Source organism: Peromyscus leucopus, chromosome 17 (genome assembly GCF_004664715.2).
Source record: "Peromyscus leucopus breed LL Stock chromosome 17, UCI_PerLeu_2.1, whole genome shotgun sequence".
NCBI classification, from domain to species: domain Eukaryota; kingdom Metazoa; phylum Chordata; class Mammalia; order Rodentia; family Cricetidae; genus Peromyscus; species Peromyscus leucopus.
The window spans coordinates 14,955,373-14,981,396 of record NC_051077.1 but is presented as its reverse complement, the minus strand read 5'-3'; the positions used below and the strand labels follow the sequence as shown (position 1 = coordinate 14,981,396).

Genomic DNA, 26,024 nt, shown 5'->3' with positions numbered 1-26,024 from the left:
CCACATCTCTTACTTGCTATATGAACACTCAAGTCATATCAAATGCTAACTTTAAAACATACCTTTGTAAGTGACCTTTCATCTTCTGGGCAGTTTTTAGAGCTTTTATATATTGATCCTGTGCTTCTTGCAACTAAAAAAAATGGTTGAAAATAATTTTACTAACATTCTGTCATAAATCTGGCCATTAATTGATAATGCACTGAAGTCTTGGGGAACCCAGCTAGATTCTTTTCTGAAAATGCTGTTTGTGGTAACCTTGGTTTTGAAACTGCCCAGATAGCTGAGTATTGCAGCTCACAAAGTTTGAAGTAATACTGTCTCTTATCATAAAAACATATCTTGATATTTCTATAGTACTGAAATATATTATTCATTATTCTTAAATTTAAACTGTATGTTATCGTATAGAGACATAGAATAGCTTGGGAAATGGGAAAAGGGAAGGCCCTCATGGTGGGTGTGTGTGTGTGTGTGTGTGTGTGTGTGTGTGTGTGTGTGTAATTCTGAATGCTACATCATCAGTACTGTACAAAGAGTTCCTAGACCTGTTAATGGCCACAACTCTGCCAGTGAAGTGCCACAGTGACATGACGTCTCAGCTTTTAGTTGTTTCTCTGAAGAGTAGGGGGTGACAGCAATATCTACACAGATGCCTCAACATCAAGTGCCACCAATGACTACATGTTTCTTCCTCATAAACACATTAACATTCTGCTTTCCAGTCTCTTTGAGATAGACATGATGACGGTATCTACCTCACTGGGTTACTGAGCAGATTCAAATAGAATACACACAGATTATGATTATATGACCTGTGGTGATACAAAATTGCTGATAGCATTAATATTGTGTTAGCATTTTGTTTTGTAATAAAATTTGATCTCTTAAGGAGCAGCATTTTCCATGGGATAGGGACAAGAGCCCCAGAATATAATCCCAGTATCTTGTGAAACTTTCACTCATTTCATTAACAATACTATTATCCGTTTCTGATCATCTACGGCTTAAATGCTGTCATTACTCATGAATGATATCGCACAATGTAAACGGCACGCCTTGACAAAGTTGCTCATTAGCAATACACCAGCTAACATGACCAATCTGAAACCAATGGACTCTATTATGACATCAAGGTTCCCTAGATATCCACAGGAGAGAAAATATGTAATGCGTGTTGTTGTTTGATACCCCTTTAGAAATCTTCCACCCCGTGTATGCATAGCAGGTCCTCTATTTCTAATCTGCAATCTGAATATTAGAGAAAAACATGTGTTTATCATCCTGAGTTGGGCTTACACGTAGCATGATGACTTCTAGTTTTATTAATTTTCCTAAAAATGATACAATTCCACCATGTATTAATGTGTATTGTTGTTTTGCCTGCATGCATACCTGCATGAGGACATCAGATCCTCTGGAACTGGAGCAACAAACAGTTGTGAGGTGCCATGTGGGTGCCGGGAATTGAACCAGGGTCTTTTGGAAGAGCAATCAGTGCTCTCAACCACTGAGCTATCTCTCCATCTCTATAATTTCACTCTTCACATCCCAATAAAACTCTATTAGTTTGTATGTACCTCATTTTCTTTACCCACCCAACTCTTTATTGACGGCTAGACTGGTTCCATATCTGAGCTATTGTAAATGAGTGTCATAATAAACATGGATATGCAAGTACCTTTGTGGTTTTCATATATTCCCTTACAGAAAACCACAACAATAAAAATGCAGAGTTGTGGAGCCAGTCCCAGTAGACACATCTAGAAAGAAACTCCCTCACCTAAGGTTCAGGGAACATTGCAGAAGATGGGGTAGAAAGATTGTAAGAGCCAGAGGATCAGAGAATTTATTAGATTGTGTCTCCTAGTAATGTCAGGAGCTGCTGGGGATGTCTTTCTGTATGCTGTGAATGTGTTGCTCTGATTGATTGATAAATAAAATGCTGATTGGCCAGTAGCCAGGCAGAAAGTATAGTATAGGCGGGACAAGCAGAGAGGAGAATCCTGGGAAGAGGAAGGCTGAGTCAAGAGGTGCTGCCAGCCGCCATCACCATGAAAAGCAAGATGTAAAGTACCGGTAAGCCACAAGCCATGTGGCAACTTATAGGTTAATAGAAATGGATTAGTTTAAGATATAAGAGCTACATAGCAAGAAGCCTGTCACAGCCATACAGTTTATAAGTAATATAAGTCTCTGTGTGTTTACTTGGGTCAGAGCGGCTGCAGGAGCCGTGTGGACACAGGAAAACTTCAACTACAAGGAGCCACACTCAGAAATTCTCACCAACATGACTGCCTATGACTTGAACAGTGACAACAACAATGGACATGCTAACATGAACAGAGGAAAGCCTGGGAGGCCTCAATCCCACACAAAGAACTACAGTTGACTAAGGATACTGAACATGCCAGAGACAGTCTTCCTCAGAGAACACAAAATTGGTTACCTAATACCCAATAGTCAGCTCTGAAAACATGCATACAAGTAACATTATACAGACTAAGCAGTTCTATTTAGGGATAGATATGAATATACATATACATATGCATCTACATATGTGTAGATGTGTGTGTGTATGTATGTGTGTGTATGTATGTGTGTGTTGTGAAATATTTTTTAACTGTGTAAAGATGTGTTGCATTTGTTTGTCTTGTGGAATATTTGTTTAACTATGTAAAGTGGGTTGCATTTGTTTAGTTATGTAAAGATAGGTGGCTGTTTCATGTTGCCTGCCTAAGGCACCTGATTGGTCTAATAAAAAGCTGAATGGCCAATAGCAAGGGAGGAGGTATAGGTGGGACCTCCAGGCAAGGAGAGTAAGTAGGAGGAGGAATTTAAGCTCAAGAGAGAAAGAAATGGAGATGACAAGAAAGGCACCAGAGGCCAGACAGACAGACACAAAGGGAGCAGGAAAATAGGACATACAGAATGAAAAAAGGTAAAAAGCCCCGAGGCAAAGCATAGATGAATAGAAACAAGTTAAATTAAGTGAAAAGAGCTGGTGGGACAAGCCCAAGCTAAGGCAGAACATTCATAATTAATAAGTCTCTGTGTCTTTATTTGAGAGCTGGTTAATGACCCAAAGAAAAACCAACTACATCTCCTCTGTGTGTGTGTGTGTGTGTGTGCATGTAACAGCAATTAATGAAAAAAAAAAGTCCATTAATTTGAAGGAGAGTAGGCAGAGGTTTATGGGAGAGTTTGGAGATAGAAAAGGGAAGGGGGAAAATGATCTGATTATGTTGCAGGAATCTTAAAAGTACTTATTAATAAAATCAAACCCGAGGCCAGTTACTGGGGTCCATGCTGGTAGATCAGAGAGACAGGACAAGCCACAGCTATCTCACCTCGCCGGATCCTCAGCTGGTCTTGTCTCCTCAGACTGGAGGCCTCTGAGTCCTCATCCAGAATGAATCTCAGCTGAACTGAACCAGCCAAATGCTTAACCAGCCAAAACCTTCTAGTTTCTGGTCCTCACGCCTTATATATCTTCCTGCTTTCTACCACCACTCCCTGAGATTAAGGGCTGGCTTTCTGGGATTAAAGGCGTGTGTCACCATGCTTGGCTATTTCCAATGTGGCCTTGAACTCACAGAGATCCAGAGGGATTTCTATCTCTAGAATGCTAGGATTAAAGGTGTGAGTGCTACCATTTTCTAGCCTTTGTATCTAGTGGCTGTCTGTTCTCTGACCCCAGATAAATTTATTAGAGTACACAATATTTTGGGGAACACAATACCCCCACATGATTATATTATAATATTGAAAATAAAAAAATTAAAAGAAAAGTTAAAAATAACATTAAAAATATATGACTAGGATAGATATGCAATAATATCTTGCCTACTGATATGTCTGGTGTTTTAAGTTTTTGTGAGCATATGATTATGAGAGGTTGGCTGATGATGTAAATTGACAAAAGATATTCAACAGATCATATTCCTGTCATTAAGTACAATAGACACATCAATTCACCAGAGGGCTGGTATAAGTAATATTGGCGAGACTGAGTGAAGAGCCGAATGTTTTACTTGAAATTGGTTTACCTCCTTCACGGTGCCCCTTGCCTTCTTCAGTTCCAAATCTCGCATTCTCAGCTGTGACTCAAGCTGTGATACTGCAGCTCTTTCATTGAGTCGTTTTTCTTTTTCACGTAAATGTTTCTTAATATTCTTATAAAAGCAATGAATATTTCTTGTCTCCTCGAGTTCTTTCCTTAAAGTAAACCTGAAGTTAAGTGTGCTTATCATGAAATTAAATTTGTCAGAAAATCCAGTGTTCAACACTGATCTTGATAGGTTATTACCATAATAAATTATATGGAAAAATGTAAAACAAAAACAATGAATTTATGTTGTTTGATACTTTTACTTTCTAGGCTTATATTTCAAATTTCATAACATAAGACTAGGTTAACCATTCTGCAGGCAGAGCGGGTTATATTTAATAATATATATTATTATTATTTATATATTATATAATAATATATAAAAAGAAGCCATGAATTTGAAAGAGAGCAAGCAAAGGTATAAGGGAGGGTTTGGAGGGAGGAAAGAAAATAGAGAAATGCAATTATAAGCCCAAGTAAATTTTAAGTTTAAAAAAAAAAAAAAAGACTAGATTATAGAGACTAACCCCAGTTATGCTTTTTATGTTTGTTTGGGTTTTTTTTTTTTAACAATTTCAACTTACTTTGCTGATTGCTATGTACTTTATGAAAAAGTTAAGAGTTGCACTTAGAGTAAGACAATCATGAATAGTTACATATCATGTTCTTTCACAACAGAGAGCAGCCACACAGGCATGTTGTCATTTCAGATCCGAAAGAAACCTGGGGTACATGGTTAACTGTGGTGCCTATGAGCACAGCAAAGTGTGTGATGGTCTCCAGGCTCACTCAGTACCTGCGGCTCCTCTTCTCAGCTCTTCTCACCCCACCTGTTACCCTGAACTCCTCCAGCTCATGGGCTTCTCATCCCCCAGCTTCTTATTCCCATAAAACCCTGGCATTTTGGCCGCATGCTCTAGGTCTCATGCCTCCTTCTCTTCCACCCCTTTCTTCCTCTCTCTTGGCTCCCTCTCCTTGGTCCTCCTTTCCAACTCTTCTCTTCACTCCTCCTGTTGGGGCACTGGTCATGTTCTGTGTACTACTTTCTCTCCATGCTCTGGATTACTCCACACGACTCTGGCTATACTCTCTCTCATATCTACAACAAAAACCTTCCCCTCAACCGTACCTTGGAGCAGTCATGTCACTTTATACGGCATGTACTTTTAATCCCAGTGTTCTGGAGGCAGAGGCAAGTGGGTCTCTGTGTTCTGGGCCAACCAGGGATACACAGGGAGACCCTGTCTCCAAAATAAATAAATAAATAAATAAAGATATCTTTTTTTTTAATCTATAGATGAAAGTGATGCTGAATAACCAGTAATTCTTTCCCATTTTACATGTTATTTGATGTGTGGTGATTTAGAATAAGCCCGTTATTTGTGTAACTTTCAGTCCTGGTTAGCATGCACAAGGACCTAAGTTTCATCTTCAGCACACCAGTAACAAAGTGTATTTTTTAAAGGAAGAGTTTTCAGGTTATTAAAATGGCCATTTCATGCTCTGTTAGTAGAATTACAAATGGATATAAACTTACTTGAAAAATGTTTAGAAATATTAATCAAAGACATTTTAAAATTTCATATATTTGAAATACATGATTCTATATTGATAAACTCAAAAGTAAATAATTAAAATTGGAGAAAATTGTTTAACTAAATGATAATACTTGATGAATTATTGCTAAGTCAATACAATAAAAATTCCACTCAGTACTACGTAGTGGGTAGCTGTTCCAACTTTGACCAGGAAGTACTACATCTAGTGAGGCTTCTGGTAACAGATACTCCTACCTATGACAAGCCCCTGGGGCAGAGCCAAGACAGGAGTGCTTAAGAACTGAGATCCAGATGTGCCAGTTCTCTTGATTCCTGGTGATCCTGGATACTGGATGGTAGACCAAGCCGAGTTCTCCAAAGAACACCACTGGACTGTACCTCACCTCTCCTCAATCCTGTAACCAACCCCTTTACTAGCTGTAAGTTACCCCAAAATAAACCTCCTTTTTAACTATGTGGACTTGCCTTAATAATTACCCCAATAATACTATGTGATAAATAGTGAACTTTCAAAATAGAGGATGTCTATTATATATACATTGAAACTGGTATTTTAAAGAGTATATATTTATTAGTGATATCCATGATTATTAATTTGTTTAATTATTCCCAACAATTTCTAGATCCAATAAGACACAGAATTTTCCTCCTACAAAACTCTAGAGAGAAAAACAGCAATTTACAGGACCCTCCACTCCATATCTGTAACATAGAGTTCTCAAAGTAGGGTGTCATACCTCAGGTTCCGTAATTCTTCATCCCGTTCCACTATTTTATCCTCTAACTTTGATTTCTCCTCTCTTATTTCTGATATCTCCTTCTGTAGAGCATTATTCTCATTTTCCATTTTTTCATTTTTTTTCCTAAGTAGTTCATTGATTTTTTGAAGATCTACTAATGCATTGTATGAATTAAGTGATCCCTGAATTTTTAATGAACTTCCAGAATCTGCATGAAGGAAAAGAGAGACAAAATAAAATACATTAGTGCCTTGTCTGTGTAAAAAAAAAAAAAAAAAAAAAAAAAAAAAAAAAAACTATACATTTTGACCACCTTTCATTTACGTTCTGCACAGATGTAGACTGAAAGTCTATGATGCAAATTACATTAAACTAAATTCTGTAAAAAGAACAGATTAGATCTATGTTCCTAGTGTAAAGTCAAGTAGAAAAGACAGATCAATGACCATTCAGATACCTATGGTTAAATAAAACACACACACAAGAGTTCTGTGATCCATAAAGTTATCTTCAGTGCGCACAAGAAGAAATCTCAGAAGAAAAGATGGCAACATTGGAAAATAATGCATGAGCATGAATCTGCTAGGCAAATGGTAAAAAGGACTCTAGACCGTCTACAAAGGTAACAAAAATACTGTGATCTGCTTCTAACTAATGTGGGGAAAGGGTACTGATTAACATTAGCACATGAAACAAATAAACCAGAAATTAAATGCTTTAAGCAATTTTCAAGACAATGGACTTCAGGTAGTGAAAACCATGAATTCCTAATGCCCCAGCTCCCTGCTGCAAGAGGGATTTTAAGCCAAGACACAAAAGAATGAACTCAAGAAGTCAGCCAAGAAGAGACCATTTGCATAATCTTAGTGTTTGGGAACTGAAAGTGGAAGAATCCGCTGAGGCCAGCAAAGTGCTATCTTGGAAACCAAAGAGAACTTGTAGCACTGAGGTTGTGGCTCAGTGGGAGGGAGAGCCCTAGCCTAGACTGTCCAAGGTCCTGGGTTTACTAAAAAAAAAAATTATCTATCAGGCTATTATTAAAATACCTGAAATGCAGATAAATCTGGAAAACTTATATTCAAAAACCAACAAAATATTTCTGACAAAATTAAATCCAATTTATATAAATGAAGAGGTAAACCTGGTTGAGGAGTCCAAAGATCCATTATTAAAACTTGAATCTCCAAGTTCTCATCAGGATTAATTGGCAGTTGATTATAAAATTCATATGAAGGTTAGAGAGGATAGAAGACTTGCCTACTATTCATGGGACCTAGATTTCATGCCTACTGAATCAAGCAAATAAGCAAGCAAGGAAAGAGGGAGGGTGGGAGGGAGGGAGGGAGGGAGGGAGGGAAGGAAGGAAGGACAAAAAGAGGGAAGAGGGAGGAAGAGAGGGGAGGAGGGAGGGAGAGAGAAATGAAGAAAGGAAAGAGGGAGGGAGGGAAGGAGGAAAGAAAGAAAGGAGGGAAGGAAGGAAGGGAGGGAGGGAGGGAGGGAGGGAGGGAGGGAGGGAGGGAGGGAGGGAGGGAGAAAAAAGAAGGATTACATAGGGATGTGGAGTATCTAGAATAGTGAAAACCCTGAAAAGTAAAAGGGACTAGACAGCTGATTTGCATGCATATTCTAATAAAATTAACTTTAAAGTATTTTTGCATTTAAATAACTCACCATCCTCTGAGACTGGTTCAGATGACTGAGTTACTTCAACCATAGCTCTTACTTCTTTTGTTACCTAAAAAATAAATACTATTATAAAATACCTTCGATATTCATACCACATAATATACAAAAGTAGCAATTACTTGCTTTATATAAACAAAGCAAAAGGAACCCCTGAAGAGAAATCTTTTTTTAAATTAATACATTTTATTAGTTCCTTAAGGGTTTTATACAATGTCTTTGATCATATTTACCTCCTCCCCCAACTCTTCCCAGACTCACCCTCCTTCCCTACGCATTAAACTTGTGTCCTTGTTGTTTAACCCTTCAAGATCAATTCATACCGTCCAAATACGCTTACATGTGCTACCTTCCACAACCAGGGGCTACCTGTCTCTCCGAGAAACTGGTGCCTACCAGTGGCTTCACAGCTAGTGGTGGGATTGTGTAGCTAATGCTCCCCTTCATGTTGGGATTTGGGCTGGCTTAGTTTACCCAGGTCTTATGCATGCTGCTACAACTACTGTGAGTTCATATGTGAAACTGCCCTTCTGTGTTTAGAAAATAATGTTTGCTTGTAGTCATCAACTACCTCTGGCTCTTATACCCTGTCTGACCCTCTTCTGCAATGACTGTGGAGCACTGGGAGTGGGATTGAGGTTTAAGGTTGAGCATTCTGCAGTCTCTTATCCTTTGCACAATAGCCTGATTTGAGTTACTGTGTTAAACACCATCTATTGCAAACAGAAGCTTCTTAGATGAAGGTTGAGAGGTACATTGATCTGTGAGCATTACAAATTGTTAGAAGTCAGTTTAGTAGTATGTCCATTTAGCAGCATACTGATATTAGGTTTTCCTTAGGGTCTATGACCCAGTGGCCCAGCTAGCCAAAAGTTCTTGGGCCAGTAATTGTGCTGGTATGGGCATCATCTCATGGAGTAAACTTTAAATACAACCTTTTAGAAAGTAGTTATTTGCTCCCAGGACGTTAATGCCACTACTGCACCAGTGAGCTTAGCTTGCCAGGCCAGTCATTACTGTAGTAGTTCAGAGGGTTCACAGCTAAGTCAGGCTGATGGCTCTATTTCTCCTATAGTTGACTGCATAGCACCTTTCAGCACTATGAAAGTCAACCACAATGGATGAAGCTTCCATCCGTGCCAGCTTCATTGTGTCATGTTCTATGACTCAAGAGGGTGGTGTCTTCAGGAAAATGCCACTTATGTTTTCTTTGCGAACTCATTTCACCCAAGTCAGAATGTCTAAGGCCAACAAAGCAAAGGCCTATAAATGAATATGGAGAAACAGGAACATCTATTCATTGCTGGTGGGAATACAAACTGATGCAACAACTATGTAAATTAGTGTGCAAGTTTCTCAAAGAGCTAAAAATAGATTTACCATAAGTTCCAACTATACAACTCTGGAATACACACAAAGGCTCCACATCCTGCTCTAAAGATACTTGCTCATTTGTGTTCATTGCTGCTTTACTCACAATAGGTAGGAAGTGGAAACAGCCTAAATGGCCATCAGCTGATGAGTGGACATTGAAAATATGGTGCATTTGCACAATGGAAATTTATTCAGCTATTAACACAAATATCATTACGAAATGTGTAGGTAAATGGATGGAGCTGGAGATAACCATTCTAAATTCTGAGTGAGGTAACCCAGACCCAAAAAGAGATGCCAGATGTTCCCTCTAATCTGTGAACAGTAGCTTTGAATTTCAAGTATGCATGTTTAATTTGGAATACCCAAAGAACTCAGGGATTTACTGAGGGGCAGTGGCCAGGTGCTTTTAAAGGAAAGAGCTAGAAAGCATAGGTGTAAAGTGTTCACAAGAGAATAATTAAACAGGAGGGGTTAAAGTGGGGTTGAGGAGCAAAGGGTAGGGTGGAGGAAAGGACTTGGAAAGGGAAAAATAATATTAAAGACCTATCAAAAAAGGCATATGGAAACCTACTACTGTAGACTCTTCCACATAGAGAGTTAAAATGGAGCTACCCAATAACATGGCAGCAACACCCCTTCTAGATACCAGAAGCTAACAACTCAAAAGCCAGTGCCAGAAATGGGTTTCTTTGTTTGGAGTTTTTGGCCAGTGAGGTCCCCCAGAACCTCAAACATTAAAGCCTATTGTCATTGCTCTTGGTTACCCTCTGAAATTTAAAAATAAAATGGATTCTTTTCTCAATAGCTACTTTTTCTTAAACATAATTTCCAAACAGGTGGTTTTAGACAAAAAGAATCCATATTCTCTTTACCTTTTATTTTGTTTATATTTTTGAGGCAGGGTCTTTATCTGTGCCCCACACTGGCCTAGAACTCACAATATACTATCATCTGGACCAACAGTCATGGAATCCCCCTGCCTTCCACATATAAGTGTTGAGATTCCTGATGTCTATGGGTTTGGGGCTCTTTATACTTCTTCACTTTATGTTTTATAATGTATTTTAACTTAGAGTCTTATAAGATTTTACTGTCTTTTATATAACATGGTGAGTAAAGAAGTACTTTTGATTCTCTTCACAATACCTTATGTTTTTTCTTAGATGTTTTCTTTCGGGGCCTACAAAAAGCACAAATTAATTTCAGGAAACTATTAATTATTTATAGAAAGCTATCTATTTGGGCTATGCTACTTATTAAGTATATATAGGAAAAATACTAATGTTCTCTGCATTTTGATAGACAACAATAAACAAGAGTAATGCTTTTCAAAAAATATTAAACTTTTACAAACACTAAAATCTATTTGAAAAATGGATTAACTCCTTACATGAAGGAAACAATTTAATAATAATATTAAGAAGTACATGTTCAGGACAGACTTTGCAATTGCAGTACAATATTCTAATTACTGTACATGGGTTGAACTAATTTCAAATTTATTAGATAAAGGATACATTAGGCATTTTCTAAAGCAACAATCTAGACAAAGAAATACCAAGTAATTTGCCCAAATACAAACAGCTTGTCAATTAGAGAAGAGAATTCACATCTCAGAATTCTGTCTGCACAGCATGTGATGTACAATATCCTAAAAACTTTATTACATTTCTTAATGAAATCAGAATGGAAAAAATCCTCTTACCTCGTAAAGATTTGAATAGAATCAATCTAAGTGTAATATATAACAAAATATCTTGTATATGGGTGATGACATCATTAAAAATACACTTTATTTCATTAACATCATTTTGCATTTAGCACAGTGTAGCAATTTAGTGCCCAACTCTGAAGGGCTTAACCTGCTTTCCTCTAGAACCTAGGACCAACAGCCCAGGGATGGCACCACCCACCATGGGTGGGACTCTACCCCATTGATCACTAATTGAGAAAATGCCTTACAGTTGGATCTCATGGAGGCATTTCCTCAATTGAAGCTCCTTCCTCTCTGATGACTCTAGCTTGAGTCAAATTGACACACAAAACCAGCCATTATGACAACCCTGATTATTACCTTTTGAATAAAATCCTTAACAATATAACTTTATGCACTAGTAAAAGCATAAAATTTGTCATATGGAAATTATCCCAAATTAGAATTTTTATAGGACAATCGCAGTTATCTGCTACTAAATATTATGCTCTTACCCATCATGCTCTGTATTCTCCATAATAAGAATTCTCTGGTTATTGATTTCTCCAGATCTTCTCTGTAGAACCAGTTCATCCACAATGGAAACAGCAACAACAGCAGCGCCAGCAGCAGTAGATGCTGCAGAAGCAGCAGTAGATGCAGCAGCCGCAGCAGCAGTAGCAGCCGCAGCAGCAGCAGTAGATGCAGCAGTAGCAGTAAAAACAACAGCTTCATAGGGGTGTTTTGCTTCGTCTCCTCCATTCCTTGCATGCGTCTTTGATTTTTCAACCTTCAACAAAAAGACACAAGTGCAACTTACCTCCTCAGTTGCTAGCATTTTTTGTTAAAATCCCATATTTAGAAATGTCACATTTTGGAGCATCCATAACAAATGAAGATTTCCCCATTCTCTACTAAGATATCATCCTTCCCCGCCCCATTTCATTTTTTGATCCTTTTTCATCTAGAAATTAAAATATCAAAAAATAAAATAAAGGTACTAACAAAATTGTAGGAGTTGATTTTCCAGAATTTGTAGACTTTAGACTCAGTCTTTTAAGTTAAACTTGGGAGGGAGGGAGAGAGAGAGAGAGAGAGAGAGAGAGAGAGAGAGAGAGAGAGAGAGAGATGAGTAAGTTTCCCACAAGTGTCATATAAAAAGTGCAGTAACTACAGTTGGCAAACGTTGTATAAAGACAAAAATCTATTAACACTGCTGGCCTTTAATCCATGCACTCAGGAGGCAGAGGCAGACAGGTCTTGAGTTCAAGACCAGCCTGATCTACAGAGCAAGTTCTAGGACAGCCAGGGCTACACAGAGAAACCCTATCTCAAAACAACAACAACAACAATCTATTGACAACAATACAAAAGAAAAATTATTACATTTTAATTCAAAGTATCTGTGGTGGTTTGAATGTAATTGACCCCCATAAGCTCATAGTGAGTGGCATTATTAGGAGGTGTGACCTTGTTGGAAGAAGTCTGTCGCTGTGGGTGTGGGATTTGAGGTCTCCTATGTTCAAGTGTCTCAGACCTGCTGCCTGTGGTCAAGATGTAGGACTCTCAGCTTCTTTCTCCAGCACCATGTCTGCCTGCATGCCGCCATGCTATACCATGATAATAATGGACTAAACCTCTGAAAAGGTAAGCCATCCCAATTAAATGTTTTTCCTTTTTAAGAGTTGCTGTGGTCATGTTGTCTCTTCACAGCAATAGAAACCCTAACAAAGACAGTATATATGGTGATAGTATTGCACATCTATGTGAACTATCTGCATTATGTCCAATTCTAATATGTTTTACTATCTACTAAAGAGTAGAAAAAAGATTAATAACAATCACTAATTTCTTATACTGGGTTGAAATAAGTTTATTGTTTGTAAATACTAAAATAAACCTTTCAGAAGATAGTATTCCATTATAATGGACAGCCAGATTGATTTTTTATGACCCTACACTCTCCCTCTATATAAACACTGACATCAGTGTCCACAAAGTACAATTAAATCTTCAACAGTAGAATCCTTGTGTGAAACATCATCATTAAATAGAATAAAAATATTAAGCCACCCCACCCTTTAACATGAACACAATTCAATGGTCACAAAAGTGATATTGTTCAAAATTTAAATTCTTTTTTAGCCTTAAAAAAGTGTATTTAATACCCTCTATCCAAAAACAAAAATAAAACAGGCTAGCTGCTTCACCAGATGAATTCTACCAAACATTTAATGGGTTAGCAGATTGTAAGTACTTTGGTCACATTTATTTTATTAAAATGAAATAACTACTACAATAATAAACTGAGAAAAATATGTTATAAAAATAAATGTGAAAATTCTGGACAAACTGAATCCCGAAGTATATGATTACATATTATTGAGGAGTTTCTTAAAGATTTATTTTTACATGTGTGTGTGTGTGTGTGTGTGTGTGTGTGTGTGTGTGTGTGTGTGTGTGTGTGTGTGCAGCTGCATACAGAGGCCAGAAGATGGCATCAGGTCTCTGGAGCTGAGTTACAAATACTTATGAGCCACTGAACATGAGTGCTAGGATTTGAACTCGGGTCCTCTGCAACCGCAACAAGCACTCTTAACTGCAGAGCCCTCTCTCTGACCCCACCAAGTTGAGTTTTATTCTAAGAGCACAAGTATGTGCTGGGAGCCTTGCTTCTGGTGGGTCCAATGACATGTGACGGATATGTGGAGTAGGCGCCAATGTGAATACCTGTTTTTATTCAAACAAGTGTCCCCCAGATATCCTGAGTTGTTTTTATTCATCAGTTTCAATGGTTTGCATGAACAGTTTGACAATCAGTTATTACTTCCTAAGGTTCTAAAAATGATTACAATAATTACCGGTTTGTCCCTTGCTTCTTTTCCCTTCTATCCTCCAACTCTCCCACCACTGGCCATTACCTTTTTGATCTCTATCTCAACTGTTAGAAGCATAAGCAGTTTTGCAAGCTACAAAGGAACTTTTCTAACTGGGCACACCTACAGGGAGAACACTGTGCCCAGTTGGCAGCATATGCAGTTACAGTGTCATGCAGGATGAATTTGTCTCTAGTGGTTAATATTTACATCTGGTATGGTCTGGGTTCTCACAATCAACTCACCAGCCAAAGATGGATAAATCCATTCTACATTCTGTACTACTCTATCTCCTCTGGGGACATAGCAAGTTTTCCCATTTATCCTATAGGCAACATAACTTGGAAACTTACTCTTAATAGTTGGCACTGTTTATCCCTTATGCTTATATTCATCTCTCTTAATTTCTTGTGGTATTTGCACAGTTATTAGAAATGAGATAGCTGTGGGTTACTATGATTCTGCTTCACTTCCTGTTCCTAGACTGTTCCCATTAACTCCTAATATCATCTATTTAATAACATTTCTCAAAGACACTTGTGGTTAAAATCACTCTTTCCAGAACAGTTATGTAAATGTGTAATATTAAACTTTATGACCTACTGTGACTCATTCAAGTCAGCAGTATGGCTAGTATGATGAAAGCAAGGAGAACATGTAACATATGTTCCCAGGGTCATGCCCAGAATTTTGCAGCAAACTGTCCACAGGTCTTTGCCAAGTGGGTCAGGGTCTCCATGGCTTTGCCACAAGGAGAGACACTTGTGATATTTTGGGGCTTTGTCTCCTGAAGAAATCACATGGCTCCTGCTAAGAATGCTTTAAAATTAGAAATCAATTACAATTTTAGGAACAAATCATGTGATTATCCCAATACATGCAGGAAAAAGTATTTGATAAAATTCAACACCTCTGATTTTAAAAACACCATAAAGAACTATAACTAGAGCTCAGGATAGTAGAGGTCATGCAGAGTCATTGTCACTCTGAGAAAAGAACTCTGGGCAGAGGAAGTTGAGGATAGAGAGGACTGGGAGACAGACAGTCCTTGGCTGAGTTTTCTCATTTCCTCCTCAGAGATGTGAGTGATGTCAGAGACAACTACATTGGGTGAAGGTCTTCTCTCCTGGTTTCCAAAATTCTTCATGTCAATAGTCAAGCCTTCATTCTGGCTGCTGGCCTGCTGGCCTTTGCAGGTATCAGTGGGAGTGCCTGCTGTTGCTGCTGGTGGTGCTGGTGGGGGTGATGTTGATGATGCTTCCTTGGAGTATGGTTCTGCTTCTCCAAGTTAAAACTTTTATTGCTCTGCATGTTTTCTCCATTGACTTCAATTTGAACATTGTTTAAACTCTTTAATCATAAGGTTCAAATTTGACTTCACCTTCCTTATCATGTAAGAAGGTTCTATTAATGGACACAAAATCATGATTCTGAATTTTTGAACTCATGGAGCATAAAGTTTACAGATGTTATCGTAGATTCAAAGAATATATTAAGACTCACAACTGTCTAAATTACTTAAAATTGTATGTCAAATTATTATATGTTATATAGAGAAATTATGAGGCAATTCCTCTTGTTCTGTTATACAATATTTAAAAGAGAAAGCAATATTGAAAGAGATACTTAGATTTAAATATCTACATACCGATGACTGATTGCTCTCACTGCCATAACATCTGTTTTGGTTATCCCCTGATGACACTTCTAAATCTGGCTCTGCTGAAAAACAAATATTTGTAGTTTAAAATTATATATATTCATCGATTTAGTACATTTGCTGAACACATATTTATAGCCACCTATAATAAACAAAAATACAACTCTGCAATATTCTTTACTTCAACCCATGATCCCCTCCCAATGGAGAGTAAGACAAGAAGAGTGGAGACAACCTCTCCATGTGTACTTCACACTGACCCAATATTCTGCAGTTCTGTATCAAAAGATTGTTTCACTTTTCCACTCTCTACACTCACCAACTTCCTTCCGTTGACTCACTGTACTCTACTTTTCCCACTTTCCATGCCTCTTCTTTGAACATACTTAAAATGTAGCTGTACTTCACTGCCTGTCCCGCCACTCTAAACTGAAAATGTCACTGAAACTTCATGAGGAGGATGTTCACCGTGTGCTCCAGCACACTCCTCTAATACACATCCAAAAGGCAACTCACTTTAGCTGACAGAATGTATCACTCCTCTTGTCTTTAGTAAACATTCTTCCAAATGATTTACATGTGACATACACTTCTTACCTTCCTTTTCTCCACTTATAATAGTTTTGCTTCTTTGATCTGAGGTCACGGATAAATGGTCAATACCCTTAGGTTGAAGATGTTTAAATATATTCTGGAAAATGAATGATGGTAGTGATTTGCATGAATATTTCCTAATTACTTTGTAGCTAAAATCTGAATGTTCTGCTTTATAAGCATGTATTCTTAAAAATAAGAGATTTACATATTGCAAACTTAAAAACAAACTGAATAGGGAAAATCACAGTGCTGCCTAGATCAAGTGTATTTTTAATTTCATTGGGTGATCATGTAAACTGACAATGGAATGAAGAAACAGAAATTAGCAACAGTAGTCGCTGGCAATTTTGAATACATAATTACTACTTATATCCCATAACTGGAGGACACTTAAAATACATACCTGAATATATTAATTTGACTTGCTTTTCTGCAGCATTAAGTATCTAGAGAAATTCCAGTAACTTAATTGCTTTATTAACAAAAAAGACACATCATAAAAGACTACATACTATAGCAAAGGAAACTCAAATAATAATAACGAAACCTATTGAACACCTTCCAGAACAATGTTTAACTAAACACAAGCTACTGTAGATTCTAAGTTCAAAATTTTACAACTAATTAATTTTTTTCTAGTCAAATATTTTAAAATAAAATTCTCATTAATGTCTACTAATTATATAGAAATTCTTAAACTCTAAAATATAAATTCATGAATCCTATGGTGAATTAGTTACTACAATATTAATGTAAAAGTAAAATTGAATATTTACTTACAACTGACTGAATATTTTCATAGTCATGACTTCTTTGCTTTTCCTTTGGTTTCACTTCTAAGTCTGCCTCTGACAAAACATAAATGTATGTACTTAGAGAATGAAAAGCATTCATATAGTGTGAATCTTTGTAATAAAAGATAAAACAATTAGTAAGTTATACAACAAAAAACAGACTCAATAGGTTATATTTATGTGCTATATATTTATGCATGTATCTGTCTATCAATATATACAGATATGTGTGTAAAAAATAATAATAATAAAGAGACCATCAATCTGAGAAAGAGTAGAAGGGGACATGGAATAGGTTGGAAGGGTTGGAGGGAGGAAAAGAACAGGATGAAGTGCTATAATTGTATGTTAATTTAATATATTAATAAATATAATAAATATAATTATACTAAAAATTAAAAATTTTACTTTCCAGTTTAAAATAACCAATTAAGCTTAATTTTCAATTTGACACACACTGTCTTATAAAATACATGTCTTTCTCAAGACATTCACTACAAATTACTATCGCAATATTTAAATTTATAGTTCTTGTAACCAAGGTGTTGGTAAGTACTTTTGATATCATGTCACAGTTGGAACTTTTATGTCTGTGTTTTCTGTTTGTCATTTTATTGAGATATATACCAAACTATAGGCATGCATAATTTAAATCACAGTACAATAAGCACTTAACTGATCCACTATCTAACTTACCAAACAGAATACTCCCATTCAGTAAATACTTTCTGTGTGGGGCTCCTCACCGACTTCCTCCCTGGCTTCTGTTGTAACCACAATTCTAACATTTGTGATCATTATTTTAAGTTTTCTGTATGGCTCTGCCATGAAGTCATGAGTTCCTAAGTAACTGTATATGCCTTATCTGTTTTCAACTCTGTATCAGTGGATTATTAGTATAGAAGGAGAGCGATAATGGGATGTGTATGACAAAAACTTACAGGCATTTACTATATGTGGTTAGAAGGAGACATGCAAGAAAGAAAGAGGAAAAAGAGGACAGTGGTGAAGGGGAAAATGAAAATAAAGTTTCCATGTGTTAAACTACTGAAATGATATTCACTACTTTGTATTACAATTAGTAAAACTGAATAAATAACTTTGAAAATGAGGAGGAGTCGGATATGCAAATTGTATGTGGAGCCTTAAAGTGATTAGAAATAAATTACGAGAGTGGTTAGCATTCATTTTTCAACGGAGATAGATTACTGTAAATGCGAAAGGAAAAATAATGGCTGACATGATGAAAGATGGTGAGAAATGGTTTTAAGAGAAGAAAAGAATGTTTCCCCGGTCTCCCCAAGTATAAGACTACTAAAGATCAGTCCAGAAAAACATTCCATTTAAAGAATGGAAATATAAATTGCGATCCCTAGAGGGCTAGATGCTGGTATTAGCATCACGTATAAGATGTAAAGAAACTGCATGAATGTTGCTTGTGTATACTTTGATGGTTTCTTCTCTGTGTGTATATGTGTTGACAGAATACTTTGAAGATTTCTCAGGGATGTCTGCCTCTTGCATATAACAGGCTCCCAAAAACTAATATCGTGGAACAGAGTTTAGTTCACTGTTAGAGAATAAGAAGAGGATGAGAGGGAGACCTAGGGGAAAAATAGGTAAATAAACAAGCAAGCCAACAGAGAACACTAATCACAAAGAAATCAAAAGAAAAGGAGCCAAGCAGGGGAAAAGGAAAGAAGATAAGTACACTGAATGAGTATCTAAGTTTAGAGTTGCTACTGGCTATAACTATTCTAGAACATAATTGAAAACCTTCTGTAAAATAGACTGTTAATGTTACACCATAGAAAAGACACAGATTACCACATCATGTGGATACCTTCTATAAACAAGACACCATGATGGCCAAGGAGAACTGAAGTTTGTAGTATAGAAATTACATAAAAATCTGCCCAATATACAGTGTTTTCAGCCTGAATTTAAAAAGTCCACCTGTATTTTTAAAACACAGTTTCTTCATGTGTAATTTGGGATCACTCAAAACTCCTATGCATGAGAAATCTTTGCCTCAGCCCACCAAGCAGCTGACTATATACGCGTTTAACTAATATTTGAGGAAACATTCATTAATCTGTTTTAAATGTGGGTTTTAAATGTTAAACTCCAGTAAAACCTAAGGAACACAGTGCTTTCAGTATGGGACTGTGGATATATTCATGCATAGAAGTTGAAGCAGCTGAACTAAAGCTGAGTTATAGAAACTCTCTTAAACTCACAAGTAGCTAGCTTGCTATGGAACAATGAAGGTTAAAGTGATGTTTGAATTACTTACACAAAACGCTTCCATCAAATTTGAAGAGCTGAAGAATTTGGATTCAAAGACTGATCATGTCAAACACTCATAAGCACTTGTTAAGGAGAAATTCCTATTTCTACATTTACCTGCCATGAATGATATTTCTTGCTTCATTGTTGGCTCCTCAGCTGGTATAGAATCTTGCTTTTTAATGGCAGTCTGCATGGGGTTGAAAGGAGACATTTAATGATTTTTGCATATGTCATATATTGGGAAGTTAATGATATACAATAAAAAGTAAACAGTATTACCTTCAATTCAATATATTCATCAGAAGAGTCTGAAAAGCAAGAGATATGTAACTAATTATATATTAGCATGACAAAGTCAGTCAGGATTTCACACTGAATTAGTGTAGAGAACCATCATCGTCATAGTTAACACTAGGGATATTTCCCTTAAGACTGGGATTCAGTTTATTCTCACATTGCTTGTTCTGTCTAATGAGGACAGAAACAGAACTGAAATCCAGTGGGGAAAGTGAATGTTACTAAAACAAAAAGACAGGTACCAATGTGGTGTTCAAAATGAATTGGAAGAAACTGGCCATTATACTATGGAATTTTATGGTTTCGTCGTGTTATTTTTATTTAGGAAACAAAATCAGTCATAAATGTAAACTGGAATGGGTAAATTATTTATCTTCCAAGATTTTTTTCAAAGTAAGCATCTTGGACGTTTACTTGTAGAATACTAAAGCATAAAATGTTCCATTTTCATATGCATTTAAGGAATATTATTAATGTATTTCATTTCCTTTGGTTTATAGAAACTTTTTAGTGAACACTTTGTAGAAGGTATATAGCCTAAGCTACAATATAAAGCCTTCGTTTTGCCTCTAATGTACAATTGTTACAATAAAATATGTCAATTTTCCAAAATCATTTTGAAATTACTAAATTTCTATATTTGAAATCAGGATAACATTTACCAGAAAGTATAACTTTCATATAAGTAAATGAATGATGTACAGTTAATTTTTCCATAAGTGCATTGGCTCCATGGAATGTGAATTACCTAATGTCTTTCAACATACAACAAAATTACTAAGAATCTAACTATCCTGACAAAATAACAGAGGTTACTGCTTTCCAGTTCATGGCATTGAGTTTAATGGGAGTTCCATTTTTTCATGTGTCACTTTGATGGACAAAAGAAATGAGTGGCTGAACTTCACCACTTTTTCCTACTATATTATTTTGCCAGTGTTGAATCTGGTTTCAATAAAGATGTAGCAGCCCCTTCTTCAAAATGCTCTCTAAAGTTTCCTCATCATTGTCCCCAAGCTTTCATTCTCTATTTCTATCTTTCCTCCTCTCCCATGGGTGAAGCTTCATTTTCAAAATAGTCTGTGGGCTGCTGTCCTTTATGAATTCCATTGTATTTCCTTTTGAAGACTTAATCTGAAAGGTTTTCCCTTTTTGTGCTCCTTTCTACCTGGATCGAAACATTATCAGAAACAATGGCAAATTTGCACTTTCTTCTGTTATTACAATGCATCTTGAGCTGCTGACCACTGAGGCTTTCATGTGTTGTACAGTTCTTTTAAGAGAAGCTCATAGGCAACATCTGCATCCTCTGAGAATTTACTAGCATATAATCTAAGAGCTGCTGAATCAGAATGTGTAGTTTATACAGGGGTCACAACAGGCTGTTCATATATATTTGAAAGGCTCAGGTCAATGTGGAGTCTCCTCCATATTTATATAACGTAGCTTTGAATGTTTTGAGATCAAGCCTAGGTTGTTTTTTTTTTTTTCCTAGAATCACTCTCATACAGAAGAGCCACAATTATTCCTATCAACTGTGATCTCTTGGTGGCATTCCTGACCATGTCATAGCTGATTCCATGCTCCCATTTTTGGCCTATGTGAAAATAACCTGGGAAGTATCCCACTTGCCCATAACATTAACTCATGTACAGGTACAGGCGAGCATAGATGCTTATCTTCTATAAATGAAAACTAGTCTGTGTGGCCTGGTGATACAGTCTTTTAATACCTTCCTCCAAGTGAGGAGGACAAGAAGTGTGGGGAGATTTTGCTCTGCCTCTCAGACATGATGCACTACAACTAGTTTCCATTCTCCTCTTCCCACCCCGGTAAGCGACAGCCTTTCATTCCCTAACACCGCATTTTCGCAAGCTCCGCTACCTACGCCTACCTCATCCTCCTGCTCTTATCTCTCCACAGTCTCTCCCTCATTCTTTTCTCTTTACTGGCCCCTGATATGTCTCCCTTAGAACCCACGTACTGGAAATGATACTCAGGCTCTCTCAGCGAGTCTCTCACTTTAACCGGCATTGGAAAGAGCCATTGTGCAAACATTCCACAGGGAGTTTCCAGCAGGGAGGAGACTGTCTCCATCCTCCTGTTTTATAAATAGACAGCTCTTACATGTCATCTGAGCAGCAGCATCTAGGTTGTCTCCTCCTTGTTCTGTCTCCATACATACCCGAACACTCCGCTTTGGCTGAAATCGCTCCAGGATATGCTGTTGAATTTGGTAGTATAACGAATTAAATAAACTTTTCCTAGTTATTTCCACAACCACCCCCAAAAAATTCTCGATTTATTTTTTTAAAAGCAATAATATTTTAGAAGTATTGAAAAATAACCAAATTTCAAAGGAAATCTTCATATATGCTCTCTAAATCAATTTTACCTTCATAATATATCTGACTAGATAAATTGGCCATGACAGTCAAATGGTCCCACACCCATATGTATATGGGCAGCAATAATTGAACACATGGTTTTACTAAAAAACAACAACAAAAGAAAATAGCACATGAAGTTGAGAGAGGTATGTGATACAGAGGAGCCAGAAGGAGATGCTGGAGTGAATAATTTTAAAATACATTGCATGTATTTATGAAATTCACAAAGAAGAACTAAAAAAACTCATATTTTTAAATGACCACTGAAGACAAGAGGAGGCATGTTTATAAACAGAACAGAATCAATATGCATATTTACATAATAAATTAACTTTATAATTCTTATCTGCAGTTCTCAAAAAAATATATTTTTGAAAATATGTATTTAAACACATTCTCATACTCCAATTGTTGTAAGGCAGAATTACTTATTTAGAATTCTAGGGACAGAAACATTATTTGTGTTGAAAGAAGAAATACGGAAGGAAATGAGATTATACTATGTGATGCTGGGTATATGTTTTCCTTTAGGGATTAAAGTCTGAAATATTTTAGGTGGTTTATTTTACTAAGAAATAGATTGGAAAGAATGACCTACTCATGAGGACAACTTTTCCTTAGGTTATGGTTAAATAAAAGCATGAAAATATTAGATATCATATGAAAGTCTTCTCTACAGAGCATTTCAAAAAGAATATGATGGGGAATGAGAGCTAAATTTATCTGTGCATATGAGAACAAGTATAAAGATTAAACTTAGAAATTATGCTGGGTTAAACTAAAGTGGTAATAATATGTCTCCGCCAAGGCCCATGACCTCAGTAGTCCTGGGAAGTCAGCTAGATTTCCAGCACCAAGCATAATTTCCCTCCTGTTGAGTGGGCCCTCAATCCGATTATACAGCTAGCTGTTGGTTGCTGTCAAGATATGCCACTATTACACTCTCAGGGACATCTTGCTATGTTGGTCATAGGCTTCATGTCTGGGTAGGACTACTGGTTCCTTTCTTGTGTTTTTATTTTTTGTTTACTTGGTAGCAAAATAGTGGTGTGTGTGTGTGTGTGTGTGTGTGTGTGTGTGTGTGTCTATGTCTGTGTTTGTGTCTGTGTTTGTGTCGTGTGTGTCTGTGTGTAATGGTAACAAAAAAAGAAGAGGCCATGAGTTGGAAAGAGAGTTGGGGTGGGGTGTTATGTTAGGGGTTGAAAGGAGGACAGTGAATGGGGGAAATGATGCTGTTATAGTTTAATTTTAAAAAATGAAAAGAAAATATGAAGCCCCAGTGAGTAAAGGTACATGCCACACAAGTCTGGTGATCTGAGGTCAATCTCTGAAACTCAAAAGTAGAAGGAAAGAATGAATTCCACATAACTGTCTTATGTCCTCCCTATGTATGCCAACACATACCCCGTGCACAAACACAATAATAGCACTTTTTTTTAATTCAAAAGGATGCATCCAAAGTTAAATCACTGAACCATGTCAGCCACTGATTGGTACATTTTGTCCCATATGTTATAAGAATAAAAATGATGACTATATTAAAAAACACACACACACACACACACAAAATGCTAAGACCCAAATGAACAGATGTGATCTGGTATTCTCTTTATCCACGTGACCCAAATGAACAGATGTGATACCGTATTCTCTTTATCCACGTGACCCTCCCCTATAATTCTCAATGAACTCTTTTTCATTTGGTAGTGATGTTAAGAAAGCCCTTCAATCAACAAAGATGGCTAAGCAGGCAGAAGTACATGTCATACAAGCATGAGGAGCAGAGTTCAAATCCCCAGAACCCACTTAAAAGCATGGGAGTACTATTTATAGTCCTAATGCTTCTGCAAGGATACAGGAGGATAAGAAAGGGGAATCCCCGGAAACTCAAGAACTAGGTATCATAATTCCCAATAGAAAACCACTAAAGAAACCCTGGCTCACTAACACACATATTGCATGTGTGCTCATGTTCACATACATGAATGCATGCCCAAACACATTGTGTGGAGTATGCATGAAATACACAGATACAAAAGAGAGCCACAGACAAATGACATTCACTAAACTTAGATTTCAAGTCTCACTCTCATCCCCATGCTAAAGAGAACCCATGGCAATTTTTTCTGTGATGACATCATCTCTGATTTTTATGTGAAGCAATCACAGCGTTTGATGCCTGTTTTGTTGCTCTTGAATTGTATAGTATATAGCACAATATCCTAATCTCCTATATTCAGTAAATGGAAATTTACCAAGGCTGTGGCGACCAAAGCTTCCCAAGAAGGGATCAAGCAGCAGATGTTGTGTTCCAATGGCACGCTATTGTTTGGAACAAGGGACAAAGACTAGACTCAGGAAAATTTCATTCTAATCTTAGTGAGCGGGGATCTGTATGTGACCCCTGTTGTCTTATACACTGAATGTAGCAGAAACAACCACACTGAAGGAATGAAGTGAAAGTTTATTGGGGGATGGGGACAACAATGTCTGGTAATAAGAAATCTCAAATTTTTGATTGAGTGGAAATGACAGTGATTTCACATTAATAGTGCCCAGGGATGATAATACACATACTTGTTAATAAGTCAAACATTGTAGTGGTAAATCAAATCTAATATATCTTGTAAATATGAAATGAGGTCATGAGATGGGACAAAAACCTTGTGAAAAGCTACTAAGAATAAGGCCAGGCATTAGTCACTGCAGATGGTTAAAAGATGACTTACAGGGAAAGAGCTTTCAAGGTGCCAAATTAAATATTAAATTACCATCTAGTGGGTCTCTAGGTCAGTTCACAAAGCAACTGGACCTAGTTTGTGATAATTTTTTAACCAAAGAAAACACTATAAAAGAATTTTTCATATTCACATACCCACTGTGGCTTCTTCTTTACGCTGTCATGGCATCCTGTTTGTTCTTCTGGTGTTAACAGTATAGTGGATTCTACTAATAAATCCATACAAGTGTTTAAAATTAACAATGTGAACAGTCAGAAAAAAATGATCATCTATATAAACAGTTGTTTAAAAACCTTTAAACTAAACCAAAAAAAGTTGGGCTTTATATAAATACCCACATAGAATTGATAATTATATAAAACCACAAAGTCACATTGCACACTGTTTCTGCTTGGGGAGAGGAATATGTCAAAGACCCACTCTTGTATTTATAGTTTCGTACACCTCATTATGCAAACATCTTCTTATTCATCTTGCAAATGTGTGTCTCTACTACTTTGACACACCTCTTCCTTCTCATAAAACTCAGCAAAGAATGTGAAATCTTCCTGGATGCTCACTCTCCAGGTCAACATGTGCTTTTCTATGAACTACCTTAGAGTTTCCTTCTTTTTCAAATGTCTCCTTCCCATTTGAAATGTCAATTATTTCTTTTGATATCTAACTTTTTGCTTGTGGCCTAAAAATGACAATGTTTAGACTACTTTTAAATTTATTATTACTATTATTATTATTACTTCATATGTATGGGTGTTTTGTCTGCATGTATATCTGTTATTGTATGCATGATTAGTGACTATGGAAGACAGAATCAGGTATCAAATCCCCTGAAAATGGAGTTACAAAGGACTGTGAGCCATCTTGAGGGTACTGGCAATTGAGTCTGGATGCTCTATAAGAGGATCCAGTGTTATTTACCGCTGAGCCATCTCTCCAGCTCCTGTCTAGGTCATCTTTTGTGTCAGTAGTGTTTTATTTACTTTGCTCAATAATTATTCACTAAATTCTTACTGGTTCATGCCCTGGAATGTGTTGAACACAAGCAAATGTTTCAGTGATGTTCAGACACTGGTACTGCCTGAGCTGATTCCTGAGAGTGAGAATGGGATATGAGAACAAGAGAGGCGGGGAAGTGTTGGATAGAAGGAGCCACTGTCCTTGATAATAACTTGAGTACATATATCACTTCATTATAGCTGTCTCTGATCATTTAC

At 36.8% G+C, this 26,024-nt stretch overlaps 1 protein-coding gene across 1 annotated transcript in view; it reads right to left on the bottom strand.

Annotated features, from left to right (window-relative positions):
• The window catches only part of LOC119089191 (cell cycle progression protein 1-like), a 56,502-nt gene that overhangs the window by 18,666 nt on the left and 11,812 nt on the right, over positions 1-26,024 (bottom strand). The window contains exons 7-19 of the mRNA XM_037211564.1: positions 24,945-25,015; positions 21,807-21,903; positions 19,662-19,690; positions 19,497-19,569; positions 17,077-17,144; positions 16,297-16,390; positions 15,688-15,761; positions 11,679-11,953; positions 10,617-10,650; positions 8,082-8,145; positions 6,408-6,618; positions 4,050-4,218; positions 63-133 (exon numbers count right to left, since the gene is read on the bottom strand). Of these exons, the coding sequence (XP_037067459.1) occupies positions 63-133; positions 4,050-4,218; positions 6,408-6,618; positions 8,082-8,145; positions 10,617-10,650; positions 11,679-11,953; positions 15,688-15,761; positions 16,297-16,390; positions 17,077-17,144; positions 19,497-19,569; positions 19,662-19,690; positions 21,807-21,903; positions 24,945-25,015 (1,330 nt within the window). The remainder of the gene's footprint in view (positions 1-62; positions 134-4,049; positions 4,219-6,407; positions 6,619-8,081; positions 8,146-10,616; positions 10,651-11,678; positions 11,954-15,687; positions 15,762-16,296; positions 16,391-17,076; positions 17,145-19,496; positions 19,570-19,661; positions 19,691-21,806; positions 21,904-24,944; positions 25,016-26,024) is intronic.